The 27,946-nt window shown below is 40.8% G+C and overlaps 1 protein-coding gene across 13 annotated transcripts in view; it reads right to left on the reverse strand.

The window, feature by feature from the left end:
- Window positions 1-6,253: 6,253 nt before the first annotated feature.
- The window catches only part of AUTS2 (activator of transcription and developmental regulator AUTS2), a 974,917-nt gene continuing 953,224 nt past the window's right edge, over window positions 6,254-27,946 (reverse strand). For 10 of the 13 annotated variants that reach the window (XM_037880130.2, XM_037880131.2, XM_043530919.1 and 7 more), the window contains 8 exons: window positions 26,768-26,839; window positions 24,378-24,407; window positions 22,492-22,563; window positions 17,997-18,138; window positions 17,339-17,416; window positions 15,584-15,667; window positions 14,096-14,318; window positions 6,254-9,149 (listed from right to left, as the gene is read on the reverse strand). In XM_037880130.2, the coding sequence (XP_037736058.1) occupies window positions 7,907-9,149; window positions 14,096-14,318; window positions 15,584-15,667; window positions 17,339-17,416; window positions 17,997-18,138; window positions 22,492-22,563; window positions 24,378-24,407; window positions 26,768-26,839 (1,944 nt within the window). In that variant the 3' untranslated portion in view covers window positions 6,254-7,906. The remainder of the gene's footprint in view (window positions 9,150-14,095; window positions 14,319-15,583; window positions 15,668-17,338; window positions 17,417-17,996; window positions 18,139-22,491; window positions 22,564-24,377; window positions 24,408-26,767; window positions 26,840-27,946) is intronic. The other 3 variants (XM_037880138.2, XM_037880136.2, XM_037880135.2) reach the window with 1 other exon arrangement.

Below are 27,946 nucleotides of genomic sequence, written 5' to 3' on the forward strand. Positions count from 1 at the left end.
CCTCCCCCCCCAGACATGCTGGAGACACGCTTGGGGGAGAGAGAAAAACAAACAGCTAGAGCTGTTTCAAGGGACCACTATGTCCCTCATGGGGCAAAACCACCCCCCGTCTCCTCCCTCAGACCCTACAGAGCTGCCCCCCCAGAACACAATCCGCCACGAGCCCAGTTTGGTCACCACCGGCCTGGTGACCCGTCCCATCCTCTCCGGTCTTGGCCCTTGACTATTGCTCCTGTCCCAGTGCCTTACTGAGGGAACTCAATCCCATTCCAGTGCATTCTTCTCCCAAGGCCCTCGCGGGACGGGCAGGAGGAATTTTACAAACTCAGGACAGTGCTGCTGCTTTCCTGAGGTGGGCCAACAAGATAGTCAAGGTCCGATGCAGGTATACGTAGAGCGTTGATGTAGAAGGGACAAATGCTCTGCTGGTGTAAAATGGGTACCTCCGTTGCTGGCAGTGGAAGAGTAGCATAAGACAGTAGATATTTTGACCCCCTTTTTTCTTAATGCCCAAACCAACTTAAACCACCTAGACTGTGATGGCCACATTTTAACCTTGGGCCAGCCCTCTCCAGAGCCAGGTAGTGGATGCAAGAAGTGGAGGCTCTTAGGAGCTAGTAGCTGATGCTGTTGAGGCTTTGAGCAGCACAGACGTGCTGGGTCACGCTGTTTACGCTATTTGAATGGAGAGAGATGCCTTTCTATTTAACTTAATGCTACAGGCTGTTGATAGGTTGTAACAATCTATGCCTAGGGTGGAGCAAAGCAGCTTTCAAACTGGCTGAGCTGGCCAATGGATGAGTCTCTTTATTGGGGGGAAAAAAGAAAAGGAGGACTTGTGGCGCCGTAGAGACTAACAAATTTATTTGAGCATAAGCTTTCGTGAGCTACAGCTCACTTCATCGGATGCATTCAGTGGAAAATGCTCAAATAAATTTGTTAGTCTCTAAGGTGCCACAAGTCCTCCTTTTCTTTTTGCGAATACAGACTAACACGGCTGCTACTCTGAAACCTGTCTTTATTGGGGGAATTCCCCTCATCGTGGCTCCTACATCACTCCTTCCTGGTCCCTGCAATACAAGGAGGCATGGTGAGGTCACCCCTACTCTGGATGATCACTGGCTGCCACAGCAGTCTTAGGACTGCTCTGTTTTGTGCTGGGGGATGGGATGGTTCCTCTAGGAGCAGGGGAAGTATAACATTAACTTACAGCCACATTCATCTCACCCCTACCTGGATTTGCACTGAATGTAGACAGCTCAGCCCCCATCCAGACGATATTTAAATCTCTGCTCAAGCTACCCTCTTGTGGTGTCTCTGAAGAATGACACCTGAATTTGAGAGAACAAAATAAATCCAACTGTACTTGGGCATTCTGCTATACCAAACTCCAATAAAATATTACTTTCCCGGGGAGAGCAGCGCCTTAGCTCTGGGAATCTGCCTCAGGCAGGCTGAGGTCCTTCAACCCAACCACTAGTATACTTTCCATTTCTATTGTATCATCCACCCAGGACACACAAAGCCCTTTTCAGGTATCAGTGAGTGACTCTGTCTGCCAGCGCTGCCCAGCCACTAATTTTTTATCCTTGGGCAAAATTAGCAACTGCTTTTACTCTCTAAAGCTCTGAACAACATAGGACCTGCCTTCCTACAGCAACAATCACTTCCCTCCTGCCATAGCAACTGTCAGAAGGGAGGCTCATATGGGAGCCTGATTGGCATCAAAGAAAGGGAACTTCTGGCCCGCTGTTTGCAGTGAATGACCTCAGCTTTAGAATCCATTGCCCACCACCACCGCCGAGCTATTCAATAGTGACGAGTGAGTCGACAAGGCTCAATTCTGGGTCCTCAACATGAGACACCGTGAAAGGGTCTAATACTCAGAAAGTGCTGAGCACTCACTCTCTGCAAACCAGGCCCCTTCAAGGTATCTCAGGTTGGACACACCCAAAATCACTAGCCATGGCTGAAAATTCAGGCCTTTAGTCTAAAATATCCTGTAGACTTGGCCTACCCAGGGTCAGACTTCTAAAAATATTTAGGTGCCTATAGTTACAGATTAAAGGTGCAGATTGGCATCTCACTAGACACCTCAGGCACCTCAATACCTTTAGAAATCTGAATCCTAAGCTTTTAGGGCTTGATTCAACTCCCACTGAAGTCAAATAAAATCTCCCATTGACTTCAATGGGAGCTGGATCAGGGCTTCAAGGAAGAAAAAAGCTGGCTGAAAGCTGTTTGTGATGAGAGTAATATTTGATACCTGATATTTGAGTTTCCGCTTAACTGTTGCTTAATTATTTTCTGGTCCTAGCGTGCAAAGCAGCTGCTGCCATCTTGCTTGTGATTGTATGTTAAATTTATGGCAAATGTGCCTAGAGCCTAGGATAGGCTTTTTTAAAAATAAATCTAAATAAACAGACCGCTAGATTGTGACTTGGTTTGGAACACTCAGACATGTCGATAACTTACAAATCCATGCTGGGCACTATATTGTATCTGTCCTCCGTAAATTACTGACAGAATGATTACAACCCTTTATCAGCTCAAACAAGTAAATCATTTCTACCTCTCCAATAAATGCTGCACTACGCTTGGCATCTACTGTATTATCCTCTAAAAAAAGGAATGATCAGGCTGCTTGGAGTTCCATCACACTATTTCCAGAAGCAAATCTAGGCCCCCTTTAAGCTGTTTTAGTTCTGCTGGTAATTTTACATCACTGGAGCCCATTGTGTTTAAATAAATACAATGGACTCTTACAAGAAAACCATCTGTTAAAATGAAAGTAAAAGTCACTACAATCCAGAGAGAGAGAAAGAGAGAGCTGGGTGGGTGCATGGAGGGGAGACAGAATAGGGTGGGGGAGTAGGTTCTGAGTAGAAACTTAGAAGTCCTGATCTCCTACTGGGCTCTAACACTAACTCCTGTCTGTGGCTTAGGCTAATCACCTACCTCACCTTTCTGAGTCTGCTCATCTGTAAAATGGGAATAATGACACAGTAGAATCCCCATTACTTGAAGACTTTGGGTACCACCAAATATGATCAGATCAGAGCATGGAGAGGCACTATCAGGCAGTTAGAAAGGAGGGTTTGGGCAGCAAGGGGTTTATATAGTCCTATGTTCTGCAGTGTGTTGCTTAAGTGCCCATCACTACTGCTTCCAAGTGAGCGCATTTAATATAGATGCCTGACCTACTCTGCACTATGCAGAAGGGTTTATTCTCTCTGGCAGGCAACTATCTTACATTGTGCAGCAATCATTTTAATGTATCATATATGGCAATGGATTGGGCTGGGATCAAATGCACAAGAAAACTGAGCAGCATATATATGAATCGTGCGGAAAATGGAATGTGATTTAGATTGCACAGAGTCTCTCTCAGTGTGTGTGTGTAATGCCTACAATAGGGCCCCAATCTCCACTGGAGTCCCAGGTCCTGCCTAATTATTGTTATTTACATCACAGTAGTACATAGACATTCCATTCAAAATTATGGCTCCATAGTGCTAGATACATACTAAGAGAGGGATTATAAGCCCTTTAGGGTAGAATCTAAGTAGGCAGGACAAGACAAACACATGGGAGAAAAGTATTAGCTGTATTTTACAGGTGGAGAATTGGGGCACAAAATGATTAAGCAAGTCACCTATTTTTTAAATAGAATACTACTAAAAATCTATTACCTTGTTCCGGCACCTCAAGCAGCATTCAGCACAGATTACCTGCATGTACAGAGAGTTAGTTAGAGTCCACAGTCTTGCTCCTGCATGCTATGAAGATATATATTTATGTAACAAGACACATTCGTAGAGCACGAAAACACTAGCAAAAATCTTACCAAACCTTCACTTGTCTTTCCTTGAGTCCAGTTTTCACTACCCCATCTGGATGGAGGCAATAAGGAATAAAAACCTACTGTAAATGGCTAGCGTCTTTGGAAAAAAAAATCACCCAAAATTATAATTATTGCATATTAGTGGCTTTAACTGTGATGAGCTATTAATCACCAAAAAGGCCAAGAGTAAATTACAGTATCAATAAAGTTTTGATAGTAGCAAATCAGATACCTAGTAATCAAAGACAATGAAGATAATTAGACAGTAAAAAATTATGTGAGGAACAAGATAAACATTGCGTCAGGGACCAAATGCTATGACTGTTCTCAAAGAATCACTTCCTATACACGCTGCATTATTTGGCATTCCAGTTGGTGGTGTGATGAAATCTGCAAAACAACAAACTGCTGGGAAGGAGAGAGGTTTGACAAAGGAATCCAAGACAGTGTGTTGTGTGGGCATAGTAGTCCATTGACACAAGGATGTTATACACTTGGAGTGTTTCATGCTCTATGATACGATACCCTTTCGGTCCATATAATTTTCACAGCTATTTGTACTGGGCTTTGCATAAACCTTATTGCTTTAATATTAGATAGTCCAAAAATAGGATTTAAGAGAGTTGGGTCTTGAATGGAGAAACCCTGTTAAAATGATTAATTTGTCTACAGCAGCTGCTAACTTCTCCATTTCAGACTTTTATCTTAAAAACATGTTAAATCTCATTTAAGCTCTTATATGTAAGGGCACATTCTTGTGTGTGCCACACCTGATAAGGACTGTCTACTGGCTTCAGTAGAAAGTGAGGGTCATCAGCAGGAACATACTTTGCACCTCACACGACTGGGATCATAGTTTATACCATCAGCCAGGGATCAACTTTTCTTCCATTGAAATCATTGAGAAAGCTTCCATGACTCTTAGCAAAGCGCTCTCTGGGATATGTCTGGAAGAAAGACTCTACGTAAATGTAAGGTCATTAGGCATTGCTCGCTCTGAGATCCCTTCCCCATGGATTTGTGCACGTAGATGCTTCCATTTCCACAAGCTTCCTTCAGTAGTTTCCATTCTTCCTGATCCATCTAGGACTCTGGCTTCCTTCAGAAAGTCAGAACGATTTTTAATGACACACATGCAAAGACCAAGACCGTCTCCTTACAAAGAGAAAAGGAAGCAATTTTGTTTCATTATGCAACAACTGTACATGCTGCTGAGAATATGCAGAGTTCACACAAAGTTGAATTTTAAATAAGTGATAGGGCCATCTTTTGCTCTTAGTTACCCAGGTGAAAATCCAGCGTTACAGGAGTTAAACATCAGATTTAGATGAGTGTAACAGTAGAATTTGGACAACGTTTCATGGGAGGAAAGATATACAGTACAAGAGTATAATTTGAAGAGCAAAATGACGTGAACGTATGCTTGTATACACCAATTGTACACAGCAATTATGCTTACAAAGAGAGATGTGCTGTGTGTATTAGAGAGGGAGGACAGATTTATTAGATCTTGTTCAAGATGACAAATTTCAGCATCACAATTACTTCTGCCAAAAGTTACCTGGTAAAGGGCTTCTAACAAATGCAGACTAAAAACCTGAAAGTCAGACATCAACAGGAGCTGACATTTCTAAGCAGAATGACAACAGTAAAGAGCAGTGCTAAGTGGGGCTGAACCATTTTTAAGCCACAAAAAATATTCATGTACAGATTAAAAACCATCTCCTATGTACAAAATGTTGATTTTAATGGAGGGAAAACATTTAAGGCCATATCCTCAGCTGGTGTAAATCGGCAACACTTCAGTGACCTGAGTGGAACTGTGCCAGTTTACACAAGGGTTCCAATTCATCGAGGTACTTACGCACCTGCCTAACTTTGAGCACCTGATTAATGGCTTCATTAAGTCATTGGCCAGCTTCATTTAGAGTAAGGCAGGCATTCAAATACCTTGCACAATTGGGACTTCACCAAAGATCTGTCCTCCTCTTTCTTTCTCCCTCCTTATAGTACCAGGCTTATTTCTACAGCATGACCCATAGAGAGTTTCTTTTATATTTTTCTCATGGCTGCTTATTTCTTAGGAACAAAAGCCCAGTCTTGGGAAGAAATATGATTTCTTCCCTATAGCAATGATGGGGCACTCCACACAAAGAAGCACCTGGCAGTTTAGTTCACATTTTTTAATAACATGGCACAATTTACATTACACAAGTCTTCGCTGATGAGGAAACATGCTGAAGATTCAGAGCCGCTTCACTTTTCTTTTCACATAGGATCTAGAAAGGACTTTTATTACATACAGGATAAACAGCAAAAAGGTTTGTATATAACAATCTCTTTACAATACTGAAAGCTACCACTACGGTTCCAGTGTACATATTCTTCTGGGTTGGTTTTTTTTTTTGGTTTTTTTTTGTTTTGTTTTTGTTTTTTTAATTTTTTTCCCTTTTGTTCTTTAAAAAAAAACACCGCACAACATCTGGAGTTCACAAAATCTGAAGCTCACAACTAAACTTTCAGTTGACTACTAAAATAGATCTCTGATCATTAGAAACAACTGTCTGTCGTTAGACATTTTTTTCTTTTCTTTTTTTTCTTTTTTTTTTGCCAAAACAGGATAACAACTTCAGATAGCACTTTAATACACTAGAAGACCAATGGAACTAATTTTATTTCATACATATATTTTACAGTCCAGTAGACAAGATATTGTATTCTTTCTGATAAAGTCATATTGTCTCCAAATATTTAGACAAGAAACGTAATGCATTATAAAATAGTGTGTTACGAAAAGACAGAAATTTCAGAAGATTGGTGCATTTTTTTTAAAAGGGCCATTTCTCCTGTGATCAGGGAAAAACAAAGCTGACCTATTAGCTATTCACAGACTTTATTACCAACTGAAACACAATAAATTGCATTATGAAATCTGCACTGGAGTTCAGATTAAACTACTGATCCACAGTGAAAATATATCCATCATTTTAGGAAAGTATTAGCTTTCTTGTAGGATTTGTTTCAGTGTAGCTAAATTCACTTAACCAAAAAAAAAAAAAAAGTGTGTGTACAGATAAAAATGACACACTGATCATAACAACAGACTCAAATAGCTATAACCAGATGTTTTTCCAAAAATAAACTTGACATGTTAAGTGACAAAAGTTCCGGGAAGTATCCCACATTTGATTGTTACTCTGTTTAACCCAGGTTAATAGGACTGGAAAACCATCCATCATATTAGACACTATGGTGTCAGTGATTATATTTTGCTAACCTGCACAAGGCCTAAGAAATGATATGTACTACGGTAACATTAGCATCTTGATGCCAGGGTTCACATGGAAAACTACACTTCTAATGGATTGTTTCATCATCAAAACAAGCAAGGAAAACAGATTTATATAATAGATGAGCTTGTTCAGGGAAAATATGACTTTAAGTAGGTTGTGTATTGAAAGGCTCCTTTGAGTTATACAGGCTTTTGTGAAAAGCCTTAAAATTCATTGCATAGTTGAAGGGGTTTAGCTGTCTATAACAATATATGTAACACAGTATAAGCAAACTGTGCTGATCAATATTAAGTTTGCAAATAGCACAGTTTAAGAAGTATTAATGTTTTATGTTACTTAATTTTATCTATTTACATTTGTACAAAGTAAAGCTTTCATCTTACCCTTTTTGCATATATGAACCATTACCCCATGAAGCAATCTTTTTACACAGATATCTACAATTGTCTTCACTTCTGGTCTGAAAGAACTTTGTACGGTTGTTGTTGGTTTGTTTTTAACCAAATTATGATGATTGATGCCTTGTTCTTCAGTTCAAATTTTGAAACTTTTAAACTAGAAATAAAATAGAGTAGGAGACACAAGGAACGTATGGACTTGGCTAAAAGATCTGGAAAATTTCAACATGGCATATACAAAAAACCCATTTCAAAATCTTTGCGCTTGGGTCTATACATTTTGTACAGCGGAGTCACATCCACAGTCTGCGTCAATGACTAGCAAGAAGCTCTTTATATCGTGTTCGGTATCTCCTTATTTTTTATTCTCTTTATCGAGCTTCAATGTCCTTAAGGGTGTGAGAAGGAGGCCTCTCTCTCATCTCTGTCGACAGAGGAGTAGTCCTTCTGGGAGACCCAGGCCGAGGTCCCAGAGTGGAAATAAGAGGAGGAGGGGCGCTGAGAGCCGCTGTGGGAGGAGTTTTATTGAGAATGCCATTCTGGTGTCCTGTCGGGGGACTGACTCTGGGATAGTGCATGCTGGGAAGTCCAGGTGTGATTAAACTTGGGTGAGGCAGATGACCATCCAAGGCGGCAGGGTGAACTGAGTGCAGGCGTGCATGTTCGTAGTCCTCTCTGAGCATATGTAACCGTTCCCTCTCATCCAAGTGGTTGCCCCTCTCATGCTCACGTCGAGGATCCATGGACAGAGAATGGTGGTGGTGGTGGTGGTGGTGATTGTAGTCGTGAGGTTCCCTGTCCCTGAATGACCTATCGGCTTCATATAATCTTGGCGTGGAAAGACGATGAAGGGGATCGTTTCTTAGCAAAAAGTCTCTGCCCAGAGGGTCTCTCCGATGAATATCGAGCTCTCTGTAAGGATCTCTCAAGGGATCCCTCATTGGATCCCAGTGGAAAGACGGGTAGGGAAAACGTTCTCCACCTGGGATTGGGCTTATTCCCATAAAAGGTGTCATCATGCGAGTCCTGTCCAGGCCACTGATGCTGTTCATGGGGTGTATACCAGTTACACCTACAGTCATAGGCATAGACACTAAGGAACCTGGATGGACGTTGGCTGTAGATATTGGTGGTGGCTGGTCAGATGACCTATGAGTCTGAGGTCCCTCAGGTGGAACATCGTGGTCTTCCTTCCGTTCCTCCTTCACTTTGACTTCACTGCTTTTCTTCTGATTATCGTATGCAGTCTCATTCTTTCTCTCAGCCTCACGGTTGGAAGTACTATTAGGCCTGGTGCTCTCCACAACAGGGGGCCTAGCGTAGGGTGAAGGTACCCTGGACATTTGCTTAGACTCTTCCACTGCCCTGCTTTCATGGCCCAAGCCTTCTTTCTCTGAAGAGTAGTTGTCCTTCACCTTGTGTTCTTCAACATTCATGTCCTTCCGAGATTCGGAGTGATCCCTCTCTCGTTCTTTGGGTTTCTCTTTCTCTCGAATCTCAGGATTGAGATGGCTCCTGATCTGCTCAGCTGAGCTGCGGTTATGTCCAAGGGAGTTCACTGGATGGATAGGTGCTGGCGAAGGATGACTGGAGTGTCTTTTCTCAATACTCTCCCTAGAGAGAGCAAAGTGTAAATGTTAAGGATTTGAGAAACTCTGAAAATAAAACAAAGCACCGGGCTCCTGACTCCATGTTCACTGTTGTGCAGAAAGCTAGTAATGTGCTATTTTAATGCATTATTTCCTTTGGCAGAGGCATATGTGGCATTGCTAGAACACCCCTTCTCTACACTATGCTTGTTCTATTTATCTAGACCCGGGAGAAAGAAGGCCCCTAGAGCTGCTTTGCAAACCATCTGACCAAATCCTCAGCGCTCAAGTCAATGGAGCTATACCAACAGAGATACTGGCCCCCTCTATCTGTATAAGTTTTAAACAGCAGCCTCAACAGTTTGTAAGAAGATAAGCAATGAACAAAAACAACCTAACTCTAGCCTCAAAAATAAGTGAAGAAATTAAATTTAAATTGCAGGAGTTATATGATTTTTACCTGACTCCTCCCAAATGTATTTTAATAGAAGTTGGGGGGGGGGGGAATGAAGAGACAGCATTCATTTTGCATTGATTTATTGTTTAAAATCTCCACACCCTACGTATCTAATTTCTTTATGTATATACTCTGCATCCTTCTTGCTTTACAATTTGCATTGAAGAGTTTGAAAACATAACAAAATATACCCTCCATAGTGCTACTTGATGGAGGCTTTCAGCATCTCCCTTAATGTGCCAGCATCTCTCTACGGGTGAAACTGATCCCAGTCCAAGAGGTCAGAAGAGCCTATCACTGAAACCCTCAAACTAGGCCTTAAGTGGGACATCAATGGTCCATAGATCTTGAGCTGACTACCTGCACAGGGGTGAATTTCACCCTTTATGAACAGCTATGTCCCTCCTCAAGAAGATATCTCCCTGGACCCTGATAATCTTGCTAATAAGAGCCCTGCTTCTAGCCTGCCTTTTTAGGAAGACCATAGAGTTGCCATAAAGTTTCCATCTTTCCTGGACCCATTTTATTTTAGATTTATGTATGGTACAGAAAGAGCATTAGACAACGATCTCCTCCTGGTGACAGATGTCTATGCTGATCCCTTTAGATCTACGGTATCAGCTGTCCTTTGAAACCAACAACAACAACAAGGTAGAGTAGACACCGGTGCAGTTTCTGGCAGTGATACACGGAGTAGCTTCATTATTTACTCTGTAAAAGGGGTTGTGTTGGGCGATCGGCCATGGGAATTCTCTCATGTAGGGTACTGCAGAATTCTCTTCTGTTAAATGTGTAGGTGAAGCTATTAGGAAGGACAACAAGGTAGCCTGAGCAGTGTCACCCTCCATCTCTAAGTCTCTGTTATCAGACCTGGGTGAGGCTGTCTCTCTGCTTTCTCAGTGTCTAGCCATGACTGGGACTTGCGAGAGGCTAGGTGGTTGAAGCTCAATCCAGAAAAGACAGGAAATGTGGCCTTGGAGGACACATCCAAAGGAGATATTTAAGAGGTTATCTGCCCTGTCAATTGAGCAGTTTGGCTTGCCTTTTGTTAATAAGGTCACTCTGTCTAGGGCTCCTGTGTATAGAATGTAGCTGCTTTCAGAAGGTCACTTAGCAGCAGCAACCAAGGGGATGACATCCTTTCATCTATGCGTAACCTCTTGGATACGGATCTCGCCGCGGGCATTCATGCCTTTGCTACCTCCAGACTAGATTACTGCAACTTTAACTTCATAGGCACACATCAGAAGACTGCTCGGAAACTTCAGTTACAGCAAAATGGAACTGCTCAGCAAAGTGTTTCTAACAGCGTGAATTTGATGCCCACACTGATTTACTACACCTTAAATGTTTGGGACCCTGGATACTTCAGAAACAGTCTCTCTCCTCATGTTCTGTACCAACAACTGAGATTAGCTGAGCCATACAAGCTGGATTTGAACATCTGAAGGCGGGGATTTTAATGAATGCCCCTCAACTTGGGGTCATGATTCCTTTGTTTCTCCAACAGAGCATAAGTTTGTGGACTTCCATGGCACTCTGCAATGACTACCTATTAATATCAACTTTTGCTTGGGGGAGTGATTTAGGGACTTCTTGGTATTTTTATTTTAAGGGGAACCTGCTGAGTTCTTTAGTTAATGCTAAATCAGTTTGCTTTGTAATTTATATATTTTCAATTGTGCTTGAAATAAATGCTTTCTGTAACCAACATGAATAAATATATTCAATTACCATACTTTTGGATGAATGAAATAACCATTTTTCTCTGCCGATTCTGTCCTATTCAATTAAGCAACCAGCATATACTGACGAAATTATCTCAAGATGCACTAAGATTCTATTGTTACACAATAACTCATCTAAGTAAAATGTAGTCTAGTGGGTAGAGCTGGAGACTGGGAGTCATTTAACCTCAGATCTACTTTCCGGTCTGTCACAGACTTGCTGTGTTAACTTGGCCTAGTTTCTGTGCCCCAGTTTCCAGTATATTGACCAGGCAACATTTGCTTTGGAATCCTCAAGTGAACATGCAAAGTATTGTTATTACTAAATACAACATGTAATGTCTGTTGCCAAACTGTATATTGCCAGGCACCTATTGAGACATCTCACTATGATTATTTTACTGCATTTATGTTGCTAACAGAGTCAACAGGACTCGTGATATTTTCTGCTCTGGGATTACAACCACCTGAATGTCATCTGCAAGAATGGAAATTGTTCTCCGGTGCCTTTTAGATTACCTATTGTTGCTGAGCACAAGGGTTCTCATCTTGTACTCACTAGCTATTGTTTTCTTTCTAAATGCTGTAATGCAGTGGTGGATTTCTTGAAAAGAAAAGCGACACTGATACTAAAGGATAAAGAGTGTACTATATCAGAACATACCAATGTAAAATTGGAGCAATTTTTGGGTCTGACTGTGATTTACCTATGCTGGTTTCATATGAATGCAACTCCGTCAACTTCAGTGGAGTTACTTGTAATTTACACTGGTGTAAGTGAGATTAGAATCAGGCACTAACGCCTAATCAGGCTAACATAATTGCTGCATGAGGTTTGGTAATTATCTACGCATATCTAAACCCTGTAGAAAAGAAAGGATGGTCTTGTGATAAAGGCACTGTAGTGGAACTCAGGAGATAAGTCCCGGCTCTGTCATAGACTACTTGTGAGATTTGTGGAAATCAGTTTATTTCTCTGGACCTCCAGGTCTCAACTATAAAACGAGGCTAATACGTCCATACTCCACAGGGATGTTGCGAGGATAAATTAATTAACATACTTGAGGTGAGCAGATAATATGGTGGCCCCAGAAATATCTAGATAGCTAGTACGTTTCCAGAATGGATTTTCCAGCATCTTCAAGTACAGGTAATAGCATTACTATATTGCAAAATAAAACTCTTGAAAAAAAATCACAGTTTTTTCTGTTTGATACATTATCATACTACGTTAGAGAAATCAGTATTCTACTTCTATAAAGCTGACAACTGTAACTGCACAGAAGTATGATGTATGAATGAAGCTTAATTTTTTCAGACTCTGAAATTAGGCTGATCGTTAAAAAGAAATATGCTTGGAACTATGACATGGAGTTCAGAGCGATGCAAAAGCAGCTGGCAAGGAATATATTTCTGAAAGGGATTGTCTTCAACAGAGACACACGTTGTAACAAAACAACAAAATACCAAATGAAATACTCATGTAGTTCTAAAATCTACCCACATCCACAGTAAGTAAAATTATTCACATGGCTAAGTGTCTGCAGGAGTGACTCCCCAATTCCCTTTGAAGCATTAAAACTAGAGCTGAACAAAATGAGGCCATGCGATCACACAGAAAATATTCCAAATGGAAAAATATAGTTGAAAAAATCTGTAGCTTGACTTACTTAAAAAGTTCTTAAAAATGTATTTTTAGAATATCAATGTGTTCATGTAACGTCCTTTAAAAAAGAGGTTACTCATGAGTATACTCGGTGGAGTAGCCAAAAAAACACATCTCCTAAATATTCAAGAAAGAAAGAAAGAAAGAAAGTTAGCTATTACCTAGCAAAGTAACGAATATGCCATCTTAGCAGGAAAGCTGTTAAACTACACTTGTTGAAAAAGCTGAAATCCGTTCTGCATGTTTTTCAAGCAGGACATGACGCTGACTGACAAAATCTTATAATTTGGTTCTTAAATGTTAATAAGAATTGTGATTGATGTAACTATAATGGGAACATTTCTGAAAAAAAAAATTGACCATTTTTAATTTTCATTAACCCTTTCAGCTTGGACAGGTTTACACTAGTGTCCGAGTCCATGTAAGGCACTGAATTAAAACAATGTTCTGAAATGTACAAAACCAATGCAAATATGTTTTTTTTAAAAAGGACTCAAGGAAATGTAATGTACTGTATGAAAACTAAGACTTACTATGTCAGTGAACCATGACATACCTGAGCATTTTCCAGTGTTACAATTGTTTATTTTAAATATTACAAATGGAAGATTAATATACCTTTGAAAAATGTTGCTAATGCATGTAAGCCCAGATTTACAAAGGTATATACACGCTGAAAGATGCAGATAGGTGCCTAGCGTGATTCAAAAAAGCACCTAAATCACATTGGCACTGAACACCTGTCTATATATTTAGGCCCCTAAATACCTTTGTAAATCTGCCCTGAAGGACAGGTAAGCTCTGTGGGTCTCAGTCTATCCTCACTTTACACTGGCAGAGCTCTCCTGACTTCAGTCAAGTTACTTTTGATTAACCCAGGTGCAAATGAGAGGGGGATCAGCCTGTCTAGGCCTTCTAGGAAGCACCTGAACAAGATCTATGTCTTCTGTATTACTAGCCTAGTACCATCCACATTGACAGTGTTAGTTCTGCAGGGATTAAGTGCACAATTCGATCTGTGGAAGCTGTGTTTTAACCAGGGGCCAGGCTGGGAAGGGTTAAAAGCTGAACAGAGCCCCCACGCTTTGAACTAGACAATTCTTGGAAGCGTTCTTTCGTACCTTTCTTTGTCATCTTTACTAACAGATGAGTCTCGTTTATCTACATCTCTATCTCTGTCATGAGCTGCAGCAGATGAACTGCGCTCCAGCTCTCCTGGCTTCAGCCAGGGCGGAGGGGTCGGGAACGAAGGAGGAGTTCGGTGCAGTCGGTTCCAGGGTTCATGAGGGTTGCTAAAGCTCTGCATACTGGGGCCATCCTTGTGGCCGAACATTGAGTTGGGTGCTGAAATGGTGAAGTGGAAAACAAAAAGGTTTAAGAAAAAGGTATGCTTTAGTGAAGGTACTTACCAAAAAAACTTTTACAGCACTCAGAGTTAAAATGAATACATATTATTGGAGGCTGGAAAAGGAAAGGAGATTAACAGAGATTCATTAGAGGCTCTCATTCCTAACACTAGACAGGCAACTGACAGCTGTTTAACTGCAAAATGGAAATTCTGTATATAAGGGGAGAAAGGATCAGGCAAAATTGACATGTTTCTTATTCCAAACATATTGGAGGCATCAGGGAATGAAAATGATACCAATCCAAGATATGGGCTTGCTATATTCAGTCTGGGACCAGTGCAGAATACATGTTTAACATCCTATACCTTGCAAAACCTTCAGATTCGAAACACATACTATATACTACTGAATTTGGAAAACAGCCATTCTCAGCTTTTCAAAAGTATACAAAGCATTCATTTCTGCCGTTGGCTGGTCATTAGTGAGCAGCTCTTAAAATCATGTCTTTCTGGTTACCATCCTGCTTATTTCATTTTCTCTACTTAAATTTCAACATGACTTTGGCAGTGAGTAGCTATGTTATAATTAGACATTAACATGCTTTTACTGTTTGAAAGCTAAGATCCTCAGCTTTCTAGACACATAAATTCACTGCCTTCTAGCTCTAGTTTTTCAAGATGGGAATGATGAAAATAATGTCGGATTTGAAGGGGGGGAGAGAGGAAGCATGACAAAAGGAAGAAAGATGTGATTTTTAGGGACTGATCTTTTGTGATTGGCCAAACCTATGAAAGATTTAGGTGATTCCGTGCAAATAAGCACAGGACCAGTAAGCATTTTCAAGTTCAGTTTCTGGATAAGTAGTCAGAAAGGAAAAAATATTCCCATCTAAGGCTAGATAAAGCAGCACATATTAACTGTTTTTGACCATTACAATGGAACTCTTAGGAATTTCTCAAGTTAATTAAATTCATGGGTTCTAGGTTACTTTTGTCTTTTAAACTACATAAGGTATTGTTACCAGTTGGTGGTATGTTTAACCTGAACTATGAAATACATAAAGAATAATAATTTGTTTCTGAGCACAAAATTGCATCCTCTAAAAAATAACGTCTGTTTCTGAAAATCAGGTCCTTTGTGACTGTGTGATCTATGTAACTAGTACAGACACAGCAGACAGTCACCTTCACTCAAAATCCTGAGTCACGCAATGAACAAAAATAATCAAAAGGCAAATTTCTAGAGAAAGAGGTTACTCACTAACTGTTGGGTTCCCAAGTCCCCCGAAGGCATTACCACCCACTGCAGCGAGACCGGTGAACGTAGCTGGTCTATTAAAAGGCTCTGAAATCAAATAGGAACAATTGAAAAACATTGACATGTTGGTAACTGAAATGAAGCATTAGTGAAATATTCAACTGTATTATGTTTGCATATAGTGAAGTCCACAACTATCATTAGCTGAACATGATCCAAAATATGGCAGTGTTTAGAGAAAAAAGAAATCTTTTTTCAATGCCAGCACAAAGGGATCATTTTATTAGAAAATCTCTGCTTCAAAACAAAAGCAAGACTTCAAGAACACAGAGTCTTGGGGCCCCTGCATTATTGGGAGTGGTTGCCAATGTGTTAAAGCTGAAAAAAATCTCCCTTTTTATTCCACTCCCATCCCATATCTATTCCACGTGCTCGCTCATGAAATGCCCTGGCTAACAAGGCATTGCTGGCACCATTGATCCTACAGAATACTTTTACGCCGTGTGCTGGTCACGTCTTCTAAACCACATTCAGGACACAGCTAGGATAGCCACACTGACAGTGTCCACATTTACTATGCTATGGAATCATGAGATTGACCTGGGCATTTTCCAGTGCTGCAAGGTTTATTGTTAATGTTATATATGAAAAAGTAGTTTAGAGCCTTTGGAAAGTGTTGCAATCAGTCTTTTCAGTTTATTTTTCTTTTTAAGTATCTAATGTGTGTAGGACACAAGTAAGCTTTGTGGGTCTGGCTCTCTTTTCACTTTACAGTGGGAGAGGTCTAGTGACTTCAGTGAAGTTACTTCTGTTTTACACTGGTACAAATGAGAGGCGAACCAGCCCTACTGTTTTCTAATGGGTAAATTAAAGGATTCCTGGTGCAGAATGACAAACCGTTTCCATGAGTTCAGCGTGACATCTCTGTGACCCTCCCAAACCCTGCCCGTCCAGAAACGAAAGACTAATTTAAAGTCTCAAACTCTGATTCATAGGCGGTGGCATGTTGTATTATTGTAACACTCTATATCCACACAGAATGTAGCTTTTCATTTAATGCCTTGAATTATTCCTTTTTTAAAACCATGGTTGCTGCTTTTCACCAATGCAGGCAATTACACTTCTTACCATTATTTTAGCAAGGGAGTTTAAATCTACTGTAGTCATGACTACAGTGAAGCTGAATCAGTATTGTCTGACTTCACTCAAAATTCCAGGTGGATGATTTCCAAGTGTTTTTTCTGGGTTGCTGTTATTTGTACCTAGGGCTGCTGCATGGTAGAAAAGAGTCAACTGATTGATATTTTTATTTAGTTTTGTAAATTTTGAATAACTGGCAGGGCACACAGAGTCTTTGTCTGGGCAGTTTTTAATTAAGGAAGGAAGGAAGGAAGGAAGGAAGGAAGGAAGGAAGGAAGGAAGAAAGAAAGAAAGAAAGAAAGAAAGAAAGAAAGAAAGAAAGAAAGAAAGAAAGAAAGAAAGAAAGAAAGAAAGAAAGAAAGAAAGAAAGACATTATTTTTGAGAGGGGTAAAGCATGACAGCTGTTTAACAATACTCTGTGATCACTGGAGAACAGTTTAGAATAGGGAGTGAAATACAACGTAGCCAGTTGTCATTTCAGTGGGTATTTAGGAAGGCAGAATGTACCTGCCCACACTGGAATTTGGTGAGGACACAAACTATGCTTATACATTATTTCCCAGTTCTGTTCACAGTTAATTCTTTACTGAGAATCTGTAACTAGTTCTTGCACTTACCCAAGTGAGCAGCTGGGTTGAGAAAGTTGCTATGATGGGGTGGAGGACCAAAAGGGGTGCCAGCTGGATGAGCAGCACCTACCAAGCAAAGCCAAAGGAAACAATTTCCTGAATCAGTAAATGAACCACAGTGCTCTTGGCTATATTCACTGTTGTCTGTTATGAAATGACAGCACATGTACATGGCAGAGGTTACCTTAATCCCTGTACGCGGCCTGACTCACTCCCTTTTTCAGGTGTCCTCAACCTGGGGGTTGTGACCCTCAGGTAGAGGTCACAAACAGATGCCTCGGGTCACAGCCATCCTGTCCTTCCCATATTGCTAAATAAGGGGTCTCCGCTAGATTGAAGGGGGGGGGGTGCAGAAAGTTGCAGTATGGAAAACGTTGAGAGACTCTGATCTGTCATATTTCTAATGCGCTATCTTCATGGCACGTAAGCTACATCTGTGTGGAAGTTTTCTTTCATTCAGAGTACGTCTGGCAGCTCATCAGGATCCTGGCTTTAAGTGTGGAAAATAACTACAAGATTCAATGGACTAATGGTCATTAAGCTCATGAGAGCAAACCTGATTGGACGTTTCCTGTTAGCACCCATGGGATTGGCCATCCAACTAATATTCCATAAGAAGAAACATCTGAGCTTCTTGAGTACTCACCGGCTGCAGAGAAGAGAGTTGAAGGGCGGGCCAAGTCATGGGGGTGGTGGATGGCTCCGAAGAGGCTGGGACCTGGTGGTCTGCTCAGAAACTCAGGTTTCAGGCCAAAGTCCAGCTTGTGTGGATCAGACTGCATCTGTTTCTGAAATGGAAAATGGGATTCGAAACGAGACCTTCCTAAGAAGGAGCAGTAAAAGGCACCTTCAGAATCATATGGTTGCAGCAAAGTAGTGACACTGAAAATGGAAAGATGCCTTGCCAGGGAATGGTGTAACAGCGTGTCAGATACTGGGATCCTGAACAGAAATGCAGAGAGATTCTTGTGATTCTTCTAGATAAACACAAAAGGCGGAACAATCAAAGGGCGAGAACAAGAATCAATCTCAGGCTCAGGTTGATGTTTTCTTAGGGTATGTCTACACAGCAAAAAAATCCCCATGGCAGCAAGTCTCAGAGCTCAGGTCAACTGACTTAAGGCTTGAGGGGTTTATGCTCAAGGGCTAAGAATAGCCATGTAGGTGTTCGGGCTCGAGCCTGGGCTCTGTAACCCGGCAAGGGGAGAGGTTTCAAAACTTGAGCTCCAGCCTGAATGTTTCACTGCTATTTTTAGTCCTGTAGCACAAGACCAAATCAGTTGACCCAGGCTCTGAGACTGGCTGCCACAGGATACTTTTGCTGTGTAGACGTACCTTCAAAGGCCCCAATTCAGTGAAGCACTTAAGCGTGTGTTTGAATCCCACCGAAGGCAACGAGATTTAAGCAGCTCTTGCTTAACTGCTTGGGTGAATAAATTAGGCCTAACCTAATAATAAAAGCAAAACCCAGGGAAGGTGTTAGTTTGGACCATATTCTGTGCGTGTTTGTACAGGGTGTGGGCTGTGCTAAGAGCAGGGTGGAACTACCACCAGTTTACAGGTGTATCTTGTCAGCATATGCTTTCACAATGACAGGAATCGTATACCAGTAATGTTAAGTTTGTAACTTAAACCTACAAAAGTCAGAAGTATCCAATTTAATGTTGAAACCTCCCCACCGCATAAACATCAGTCTTCAGCAGTGACCCCAGACTGCAAACACAGGCAGAACTGGTCAAGTTAGGGATTGCGGCTACATCTATACGACGAGCTAGGGGTGCAATTCCCGTACTCGTGTACACACACTCGCACTAGCTTGACACGAGCGAGGGGGCGTCTAAGTCGCTGTGGGAGGACACATAATGGCAGGGGAGGCACAGCTTAGCTGTGCTGTGTATAAACCCACCTGAAACTGGTGGGTACATATTTCGCACAGTTAAGCTATACGTCAGCTGCCACTCCCTGTGCTACTACCTCTCCATTGTTATTTATACCCGTGGTAGCTCAAGGCGAGCTAGTAGGCGTATGTGTATAGGAGCAGCGAAATCACACCCCTAGCTCGTACTGTAGACATAGCCTGAAAGGAATCCAGTAAAGGATGGACCAAGTCTTAAAAATCTAAAGAATGTTTGATTTTTGACCGTGTGTATCACAAATTCGAAGCAAGGCGTTGTATTCCATTTTCTTTATTTACGTGGTATTGGAATTTGCTGATTAATTGCGTAAGTCCAGCAGAGTGAATTTTAAAATACATAACATTGAACCAATAATCTTAACGGTAATGCCGGAGCATGTCACGGTTTATAAATCAATATTTAATACTGTGCCAGCTCAGAGTACGGACTTTACAATGACATGAATATGCATATTTAAAAGTTATGACCAAGTTAATGTGCATGCCTCGCGGCTGCTTTTCAAGTGCTAGTAACTTGTCCATGTAGACGTAAGAACAAAAAAAGGCTCATCCATGTTTGGATCTAATAGTCTGCAAAATATTAAAATGCAAATGACACCTGATTTAAGGGCAAGAAGTACAATTTTAGGGCTTGAATAATTAAAAAATAGTCAAAGAAATATACACTTGTCAGCGGAGTCCCTGCATGCCAGATATTTAGCTTATAAACTTTTTTTTTCAGAACAATTAATTTATAAAACCCTGAAGATAATTGCTCATACTAGCAAAAGCTGGCAGTTGCAGCAGTATGAACAGTGTGGCTATAATAATGAAAATACCACAACACTCCCAAATTGTATTGATAAAGGACCACCACAGATGGATTAAGAACTAAGCACCATTTGCTGAATGTGCTGGCTTACCTTACAAGAGCACTGAAGAAGAGCTGATGTACTTTACATTGCGCCCCAATGTAAAATATATTAGGCCTGGATTCAGGAAAATATCCCTGTTCGGGAACGCCCTTACGCGTGTGTTTCAAGTTAATTAAATGCTTAAGTGCCTGATCCAATGCCCACTGAAATCACTGGAAAGACTCCTATTGATTTCAGCGAGTGTCAGGCCAGGCTGTAAGTGCATCCCTGAATTGGGATGGACTTAAGCGTGTGCTTTCCTGAATCCAGGCCATAATGGGACTGTTTTTTTGTTTCTATATTCATACAGCACCTAGCACAATGGGAATCCTGGTCCATGACTGGGACTCCTAGGTGCTGTGGGAATACACATAAATAGTCAATAATAATAATAGGCCAGATTATGGCATATACACACTGGCCTGTGTAAGAGGCAATGTAAACTACCGTGGGAGCTTTAGCAAGGCTTTTAATCAGCCGGACTATGCCTCAGGAGCTCCCTGGTATTCAGGAAGAATGCACAGGCTGCATAAGACCTTAGGATGATGCAGTTTGCTCCCCTCTCATTTGATAGTGTGGAGGAGAGCTTTCTCCTTCCCAAACCTGGGGCTCTAGGAGTCTCTGTGCTCCTCCAGCCACTGAGACTGCAACTGCACCTAGCCCTTATGTAAGGCTGCACATGGGGGCAAGGATCCTTGTGTCCTCCCCCAGCCTGACAGCTACACCTGGGCAAGGCCCAGTCTAGTTTAGTCATAGAAAGCTGTATGAGCACAAGTGCTATGTTTGATGTTAATATGCTAGGTTGCAAAGCACAGTTCCGTTAACTTCTTGGGGTGCAGGAAGCAAACTGTGCCTTATGGAAATGATAAAAAAGACAGACCAATGAAGGTATGTGTGTAAGGAGGAGGGCGATTGCCACCAGCAAGTTTCAAAAATACCTTTGTAACTGAACTGAAATAATGAAACGTATTTTCTGGGCATGTTTGGAAAAGTGAATAGAATCACTCTCACACAGACAAGCAAAAGCCTCCATAGTTCTACTCTGCATATTAAACATGGGAGTGTAACTGAAGCATTAGATAAAATCTACACCAATGCAAAAACAGCACCTCATATGATTTAGAAGTTTCCCTACATGATCTTTCACTGAGCATCAAATCACAGAGGATTCAAAGAATGTAGATAATGGCAAAGATAATTTCATTTCTAGAAAAAATCCTTTCAATATTTTTTTTTTAAAAAGACATAACTCTCTAGGTCAATAATAGTCTCTCTTTTTGGTAATGGGAAGATGAATGAAGATCACTGGCAGGGGAAACATAAGGAAGCAAAGAGGAGAGATTCATCTACTGCAGCAAATTAACCTGTCAACCTTGTTTAAAAGGGTTGTTTTTAAACTCTGCTAGCTCCAGGCTTTAGTAACTGTTCAACATCTCCATATACTGTATAGATATGACTTGTTACAATTGACTCACATACTCAGGATCTCTAAAGTGATATGAAAACCATGTTCATTTTGCAACACGTACAAGTTTCTAACACACAATCAGCACAGCCTACTGACTCATCTGAAGTTGAAAGTATTCACAGCAGAGAATCCCTATGGCTTACTGACTATTAATTAGCTCAGAGGTTCAGGAATTATTTGAAAAATATAATGGAAATATCCTAAAAGGAAAAAACAAAACAAAATCACACACTCCCCAAGCCACTGGACAATCAAAATACCATTATAATATGAATGATAATTAACCCTAACAATTAAATTCATTAGTTATTTTATGTTTGTACAACACCTAGCATAATGGGGCCCCAACCTGGTTGTGCTTTTTCAGTGCCACAGCCACACAATAATTAAAGCTGGTGAAGATATATTAGACAGCATGGTGGAGGGAGAAGAGGGAAGCTCCTTGTGCCTTCTAATATCCTGGAACACCATTAAAGTCAACAGAAGATATGCATTTTAAGCCCTAGACTGCTTTTTAACATCTCAACCACTGTATTTTCACTTCTGGTCTATAAATAGAACAAATCTCGCAGTTCATATACGTCCTCCACTTAGCTCTTCCCAGTCACCAGTTGGCGTTGAAAGTTTATGTTCGAATGTCCCTGGCCACTAATGACACAGACATTTCCTGAGTGATTGCGTCTAGGATCTTACAGATCAATTAAGCCTTCAACGTGAAACAGAAATAGGAGACTAAAATGTTTCTGTGCTCCACAGTGTCGTTTCAACGATGGCAGAGCAGAGCTCATGATAGTGGTGAACCTTTTCCACCACAGATTTGCACTGAGCAGCTCCCCACAGAGGTGTGACTGCCAAAAGGACTGACCTTGACTTTTTGTTGGTGATGATATATCTGCCAGGCGATATGAACGTGCATAGCACACCACTTTCCAGGTTTCTGGAGAAACAAAGAAGCGACATGAAATCAAGAACCATCAGAGACACGTGACACTTTTTTGTGGTTATAGGTTACAAGCTTCACTGATTCACTGCATCCAGAGAGAAGGGGCCGTGAGGGAGCTGGTTTTGGCTCCCTGATTCTCTGCCATGGCACAGACCCTGATTAGGCAACTATCTCCTGCTGGAGATAGCCAGCCATTTCCTCCCAACTCCTGTCCCCTGCATTAGGAAGGTGGCACAGGAGTTGGCTTTGCCAGTGTGAGGCCCACTGGGGAATCCCTCACATCAGGACAATGGCAGATAAAAAATGTTGCAGGTCGTCTCTGCTTCCTTTGCACCGCCATAGGAGCAAAGTGGGGCAGAGATTCTGCCCCTGGATTAGGGCTTTATCTGTCCCTCCAGAAACACTATGGGTCATCACCTTCTCAAAAAAACAAAAATCCATATTTCGTTTTAACAGCTCTTCTGATGCCAGCCAGTGCTACTCAGCTGGCTGAGAACATGGCTTATCTCAGCTGAAATCAATGATGCAGTATATGCTAATCCACATCAGCTATTTTGCATAAGTAGAGCACTTCACAACTGTACATCAAGTGCAATGATTCTAAAACACTACCTTCATCAACAAAGAGGTGAAAAGAAATCACTTTTTTTTTAAATCACCCCAGCGCTTAAAATGAGCCTGACTCCCCACTATAACTTGGTCAACTTTGCCTTCAAGTCCTTCCATAATTTACTTTTAGCTGCGGGATATGTTGAAGAAGTTGGCAAGCCAGTCAACTCACCCTTGTTGTGTGGGTGAAACCCTGTTTAACCTCACCCTCTGAATCTGTCCTCTAACCTGTATTTCATATTATTACTGAAACACACGCTGTAAAACACCTGCAAGTGCTATTTGTTTGTCTGCTAAGAGTTCAGGAAGTCATTTCTTAAAAGGACACATCTAGGATATTCCTTCCCAAACACTGTTAATTAAGCATATGTACTCCACATCTAACATCTGTTCAGATATAAAAACGGTCATAGGAATGAGGAGAATTCCTGTGGCTTAAAGGCTGTACAACCTGGTAGTATTCTTACAAGCCTGAACTTCATAGGCAGCATAACATGGCAAACAGCTCTATTTTCTGTTTCTAGTTTTTTTCTTTTTTAGAGCTTTTATAGAGCAAGCAATTATTACAAAACAAAAACACCCAACCTTCTGCACGTCCATTGAGTCTAGCTATGCTAGTGAATATATGGAGTTCTTGTGTCCGTATTTTCAAAAAGTTAGACCACCAAAGAAACTTATAAAAATTAAAAAGGCATCAGTACTGCTTTGAGGTGACCTCTTAATTCCTGGCTTTCCACGTCTGAACTGGATTGTCTGTCTAAATTTAACTGTAAGCTTCTTGGGGGTAGGACCCTTGTCTCAGTTCAAGTTTGGTACAGCACTAAACAACACTGATATTGCAAAATAGATAATAAAAGACTAAATCCAGCAGTCTTTTCTCAGGCAAAACAAAAACAGAGTTTTCCCTGGCTATTTCTGCAGGATTTGGCTCAGTAAACCTTGTGAGTCAGAAAGATAGAAAGCTCATCGTATTTAACCTCCAGAATTCATTGTGTTAGTGGGTTCTGTAAGAAGCACAAACAATAACTTCAAAACCATGCATATTTCACTTGAGCGACCACAAGATACAGGTATAGAGAGACCTACCACGCTATTTAACAAACATGCCGCACATGTTCCAGATATAACAGGGCACTCCCTCATAATTAGTCTGCATTTTTAACCCACTGGGAGGAGTGTATCAGCGGAAAGTGTCTTACCCTCAACATGGGCCTGAACGGATCTGTCAACTGTGAAGAAAAAATGACAACTTGGTTACATGCCTGTCACTCAAACAATTGCTCTAATTAACAAATTTGTATTGCTTCATTAGGAGATGAAATTAAAATGTTATCATTTTACTTTCAAATGAAGTCCTTTTGGAGAATAATTAGTCCTTTTCCTCGGTATTAGAACCAATCTCCTTCCCCCTCCCCCATGACTGTTGTACATAAGTGTTGACAAGCAACTAAACAAGTCTCATAAAGAGCACTCTGCCCTCCGGCACTATTATTAATTTGTTGATTTAACACTATAAAAATGGAAATTTTGCTAATCTGGAGAAAAACATGGCTAATGCCTTTGGGCAAATTTCTGTTCACATATTTCTAAAGTGGCTAACTCGGGAGGAGATTGGGAAGGGGTCTTGGCCACCTTTCTGCAGATCTGCTGGAAAGGATTGGGTTGGAACTGGCTGGAATGGCACTTTGAAAGTGCCACCACAAACCAGCAACTGTGTCCGTTCAGTGACTATGGTTTTAAAAAAGGGCACCTGGTGCTCTACTTATAAAATTTGAATAGACAATACAGACTGGCATTGACCGGTTGTCGATGGTTTCTCTGCAACGGATCAGCTTTGACTTAAAAGAGGGATTTTCACACTGGAACAAATGTGGATAAAGAATGTTTACACAAAAAGCATTTTTTGTTTGTTTGTTTTTGGCCAGATATTTTCGGTCATCCTCCTTTGCTCATGCTTCAGCTATTTATGTTTTGACTAGCTTCAATAAATAGCAATGAAAATATAAAATAAATTTATTAGTTATTTCTGACATGTTTGGATGTCCCTCTTGAAATGCCGTGATAAAAGGGAAGGGAGGTTTACAGATATAAGAGGATGCTTTGCAGGAAGCAACAACAGCATACTATATTATCTTGGAACAATCAAAACTATGCTACAAGTTGAAAGGAAGTATACAACTAAATGACTTAATGGAAGATGCTCTCGTTATCTTTTCAACTAGATAAATACACAGAAACAAAAATGCACAATTTGTTTTGGTACAAAGCCAAAGTGCGGCACCAGCTGAGTTGGGACCCAGCATAAAACTCATAATTCAACACCTGCAAATAGCCTTACAATACATAAAAGCTGGGCTACCTATAGCAGCATGGATTTTTTTCATTGCTTTCAAATAGGGAGTTCTGCTTAACAACTGACAGGATGACGTCACTCATTGTAAACAACAATTAACAGATGAATATAAATTCTTAGCCTGCCTATGGACATTCATCACCAGGATTCATTTTCCTGTAAAATGGAAAAATGCCGACAGCTGAACAGTCAAGACCAAAATAAACAAATAAAATGTGCAATTTGGTCTTAAAAATCCAAGAGTGCCAAACGATCAACCAAGTGCATCAATATTTCATCAGCATAATCAATACTATAGTAAAATGGGACTACATGTCATAATCCAATTATAGCCTATCAGCATAAAACTTGTGGATGTTTATAAACCTTATAATAGATTTGGAGTTTATCCTTTTACTCATGAGGATGTTACAGGAAAGGGCTTTTCCATTGCATGGTATATGCTTTGTGCTAATGATTAAAGACCATTCCTTTAAGTTGTTATGAGCCTGATCATCCACCCATTGATGTTAATGGTAAAATTCCCATTGACTTTAATTATGCAGGATTAAGCATTTCTAATGCCTTGTCTACACTTATGGCAGTGTGCAGAGTATAGGCACTTTGTACGTAGCTATATGCTGCTGTGAAAGGCAAGCTGCGTCCACGCATATCACTGCAGCGTGTAGCTGCACAAGGCAGTGAAAGGCTCCAGTAGGTGGAAGAAGAAAGGAAAGGTTCTGGCACTGGGGAGCTTGATCTTTTCCCAGCTGCCTCCTTGCTGCCAGAGCCTCTCCCCGCTACCAGAGCCTTTCACTACAGCAGGAAAGACCCCAGCAGCAGGAAGGCTGTGGGACACGATGCTGCTACAAATAGCAGTATTCAGGTGGGAGGCACTGCTTGGTTATGTAAAGAGCAATGTATGGTATATACCCTAGGGCTCAAATGTGGAGTGCACTGTATTCTACTTGCCTAAGCCACGCATCACCGTCCACACTGCTATTTATACCCCTCCTAGGTGGGTGTGCAGTGCCCGTACTCTACAAGCTCCTGTAAGGGTAGACCTAACTTAAGATGCTCTTCTAGGTACCTGACGGGTCCTACCTCAGCACGGGGGATGGCCTGGATGACCTCTAATGTCGCTTCCTCCCCTACATTTCTATCAATCTATGACAGAGTCTCTCGTATTCCTAAATTATCTGAATTATTAGTTTTAGTGGCATTCTCATCTAAAATGGCATAACATTTCCAACATACCCTGGGGTCTTTCTGCAGGAGGGTATGTGGGACAGTTCCCGGTCTGGCTGCGACATCAATAGGATTGGAAGTCTACAAATGTTACAAGAAAATGTCATGAGTTGTGACAAAATTAGTGGGTAAAAATTCCCTGTTTAGCGTTAGTATTCCCCAAAGAATAAAGGTGGCATTTTAAAAGGGAAGGAACACATCATGGTTTAGTAAAATGTATAATACAGCCTCAATTTTCCAAACTTCATTGTCTGAGGTCTTCTGGTTATTCAAAACAGGGTGAACACAATCATATAACACAAGAGCAATAGTTACACTGAAAGTTCTGTCCATAGTCCAAAACTTGATTAGCCAGACTTATACAATGTCCGCAGTGGTATTTGGAGCATCAAGCTTGTACTGTATTGCTCATCAATTTTAGCACCTGGAAATAATCCATTGATGGCTGTCAGTGACATCAATACACTGAAACAGACTAAGGATTCTAACTTCATTGTCAATACACAATTTATCAGTAATTTTTTTAGTTGTTACAATGCTATCAGAAAATGGCAACACCTCTTTAAACAAACAAAAAGCCTTTCCCATGGTTTAGATTTAAATATTCAGCCAATATAACAAAATGCATCACTCCAGGCATTGTAACTTCCCACATTAAAAAAACAAAAAGAATAGAAATCAGCTGCAGTACAACTAACAATTAAGCAGCAGTGTTGTTAACAGCCTGATTACCATACATATGAAGAACTCCACTAATGAACTGCAATCTACATATTCAATCAATAAACTGGATGGGCCTATTTAAGAAAAAGAAAATCTTCTCTGTAGAGATTTACGCCCTGATCCAGCAAAGACCACAGGGCTATAGAGCCTGATTCTCTTCTTACTCAAGGATGACTTCATTAAAGCCAGAAGAATTACATTGGTTCACAGCAGATATAAATGAGGAGAACCAGGTTCATGGTTTTCGGTGATGGTGGAACTATCAGGTAACACTAAATTCAAGAAATGAATTTAAAAAAAACTTGTTTATTAAATGAACTTGCATCAGTTTTCAGATCAGTTATATCTGAAAATTAGTTGGCTAGATTCTGAACTGAGCTACCACAGTATAAACCTGAACTCCATTAAATTATTTCTCATTTCAGTTACACCAATGTAAAACTGGAGTTACCCAGCTATCGTCAG

This window comes from Chelonia mydas, chromosome 17 (genome assembly GCF_015237465.2).
Source record: "Chelonia mydas isolate rCheMyd1 chromosome 17, rCheMyd1.pri.v2, whole genome shotgun sequence".
Classification (NCBI taxonomy): domain Eukaryota; kingdom Metazoa; phylum Chordata; order Testudines; family Cheloniidae; genus Chelonia; species Chelonia mydas.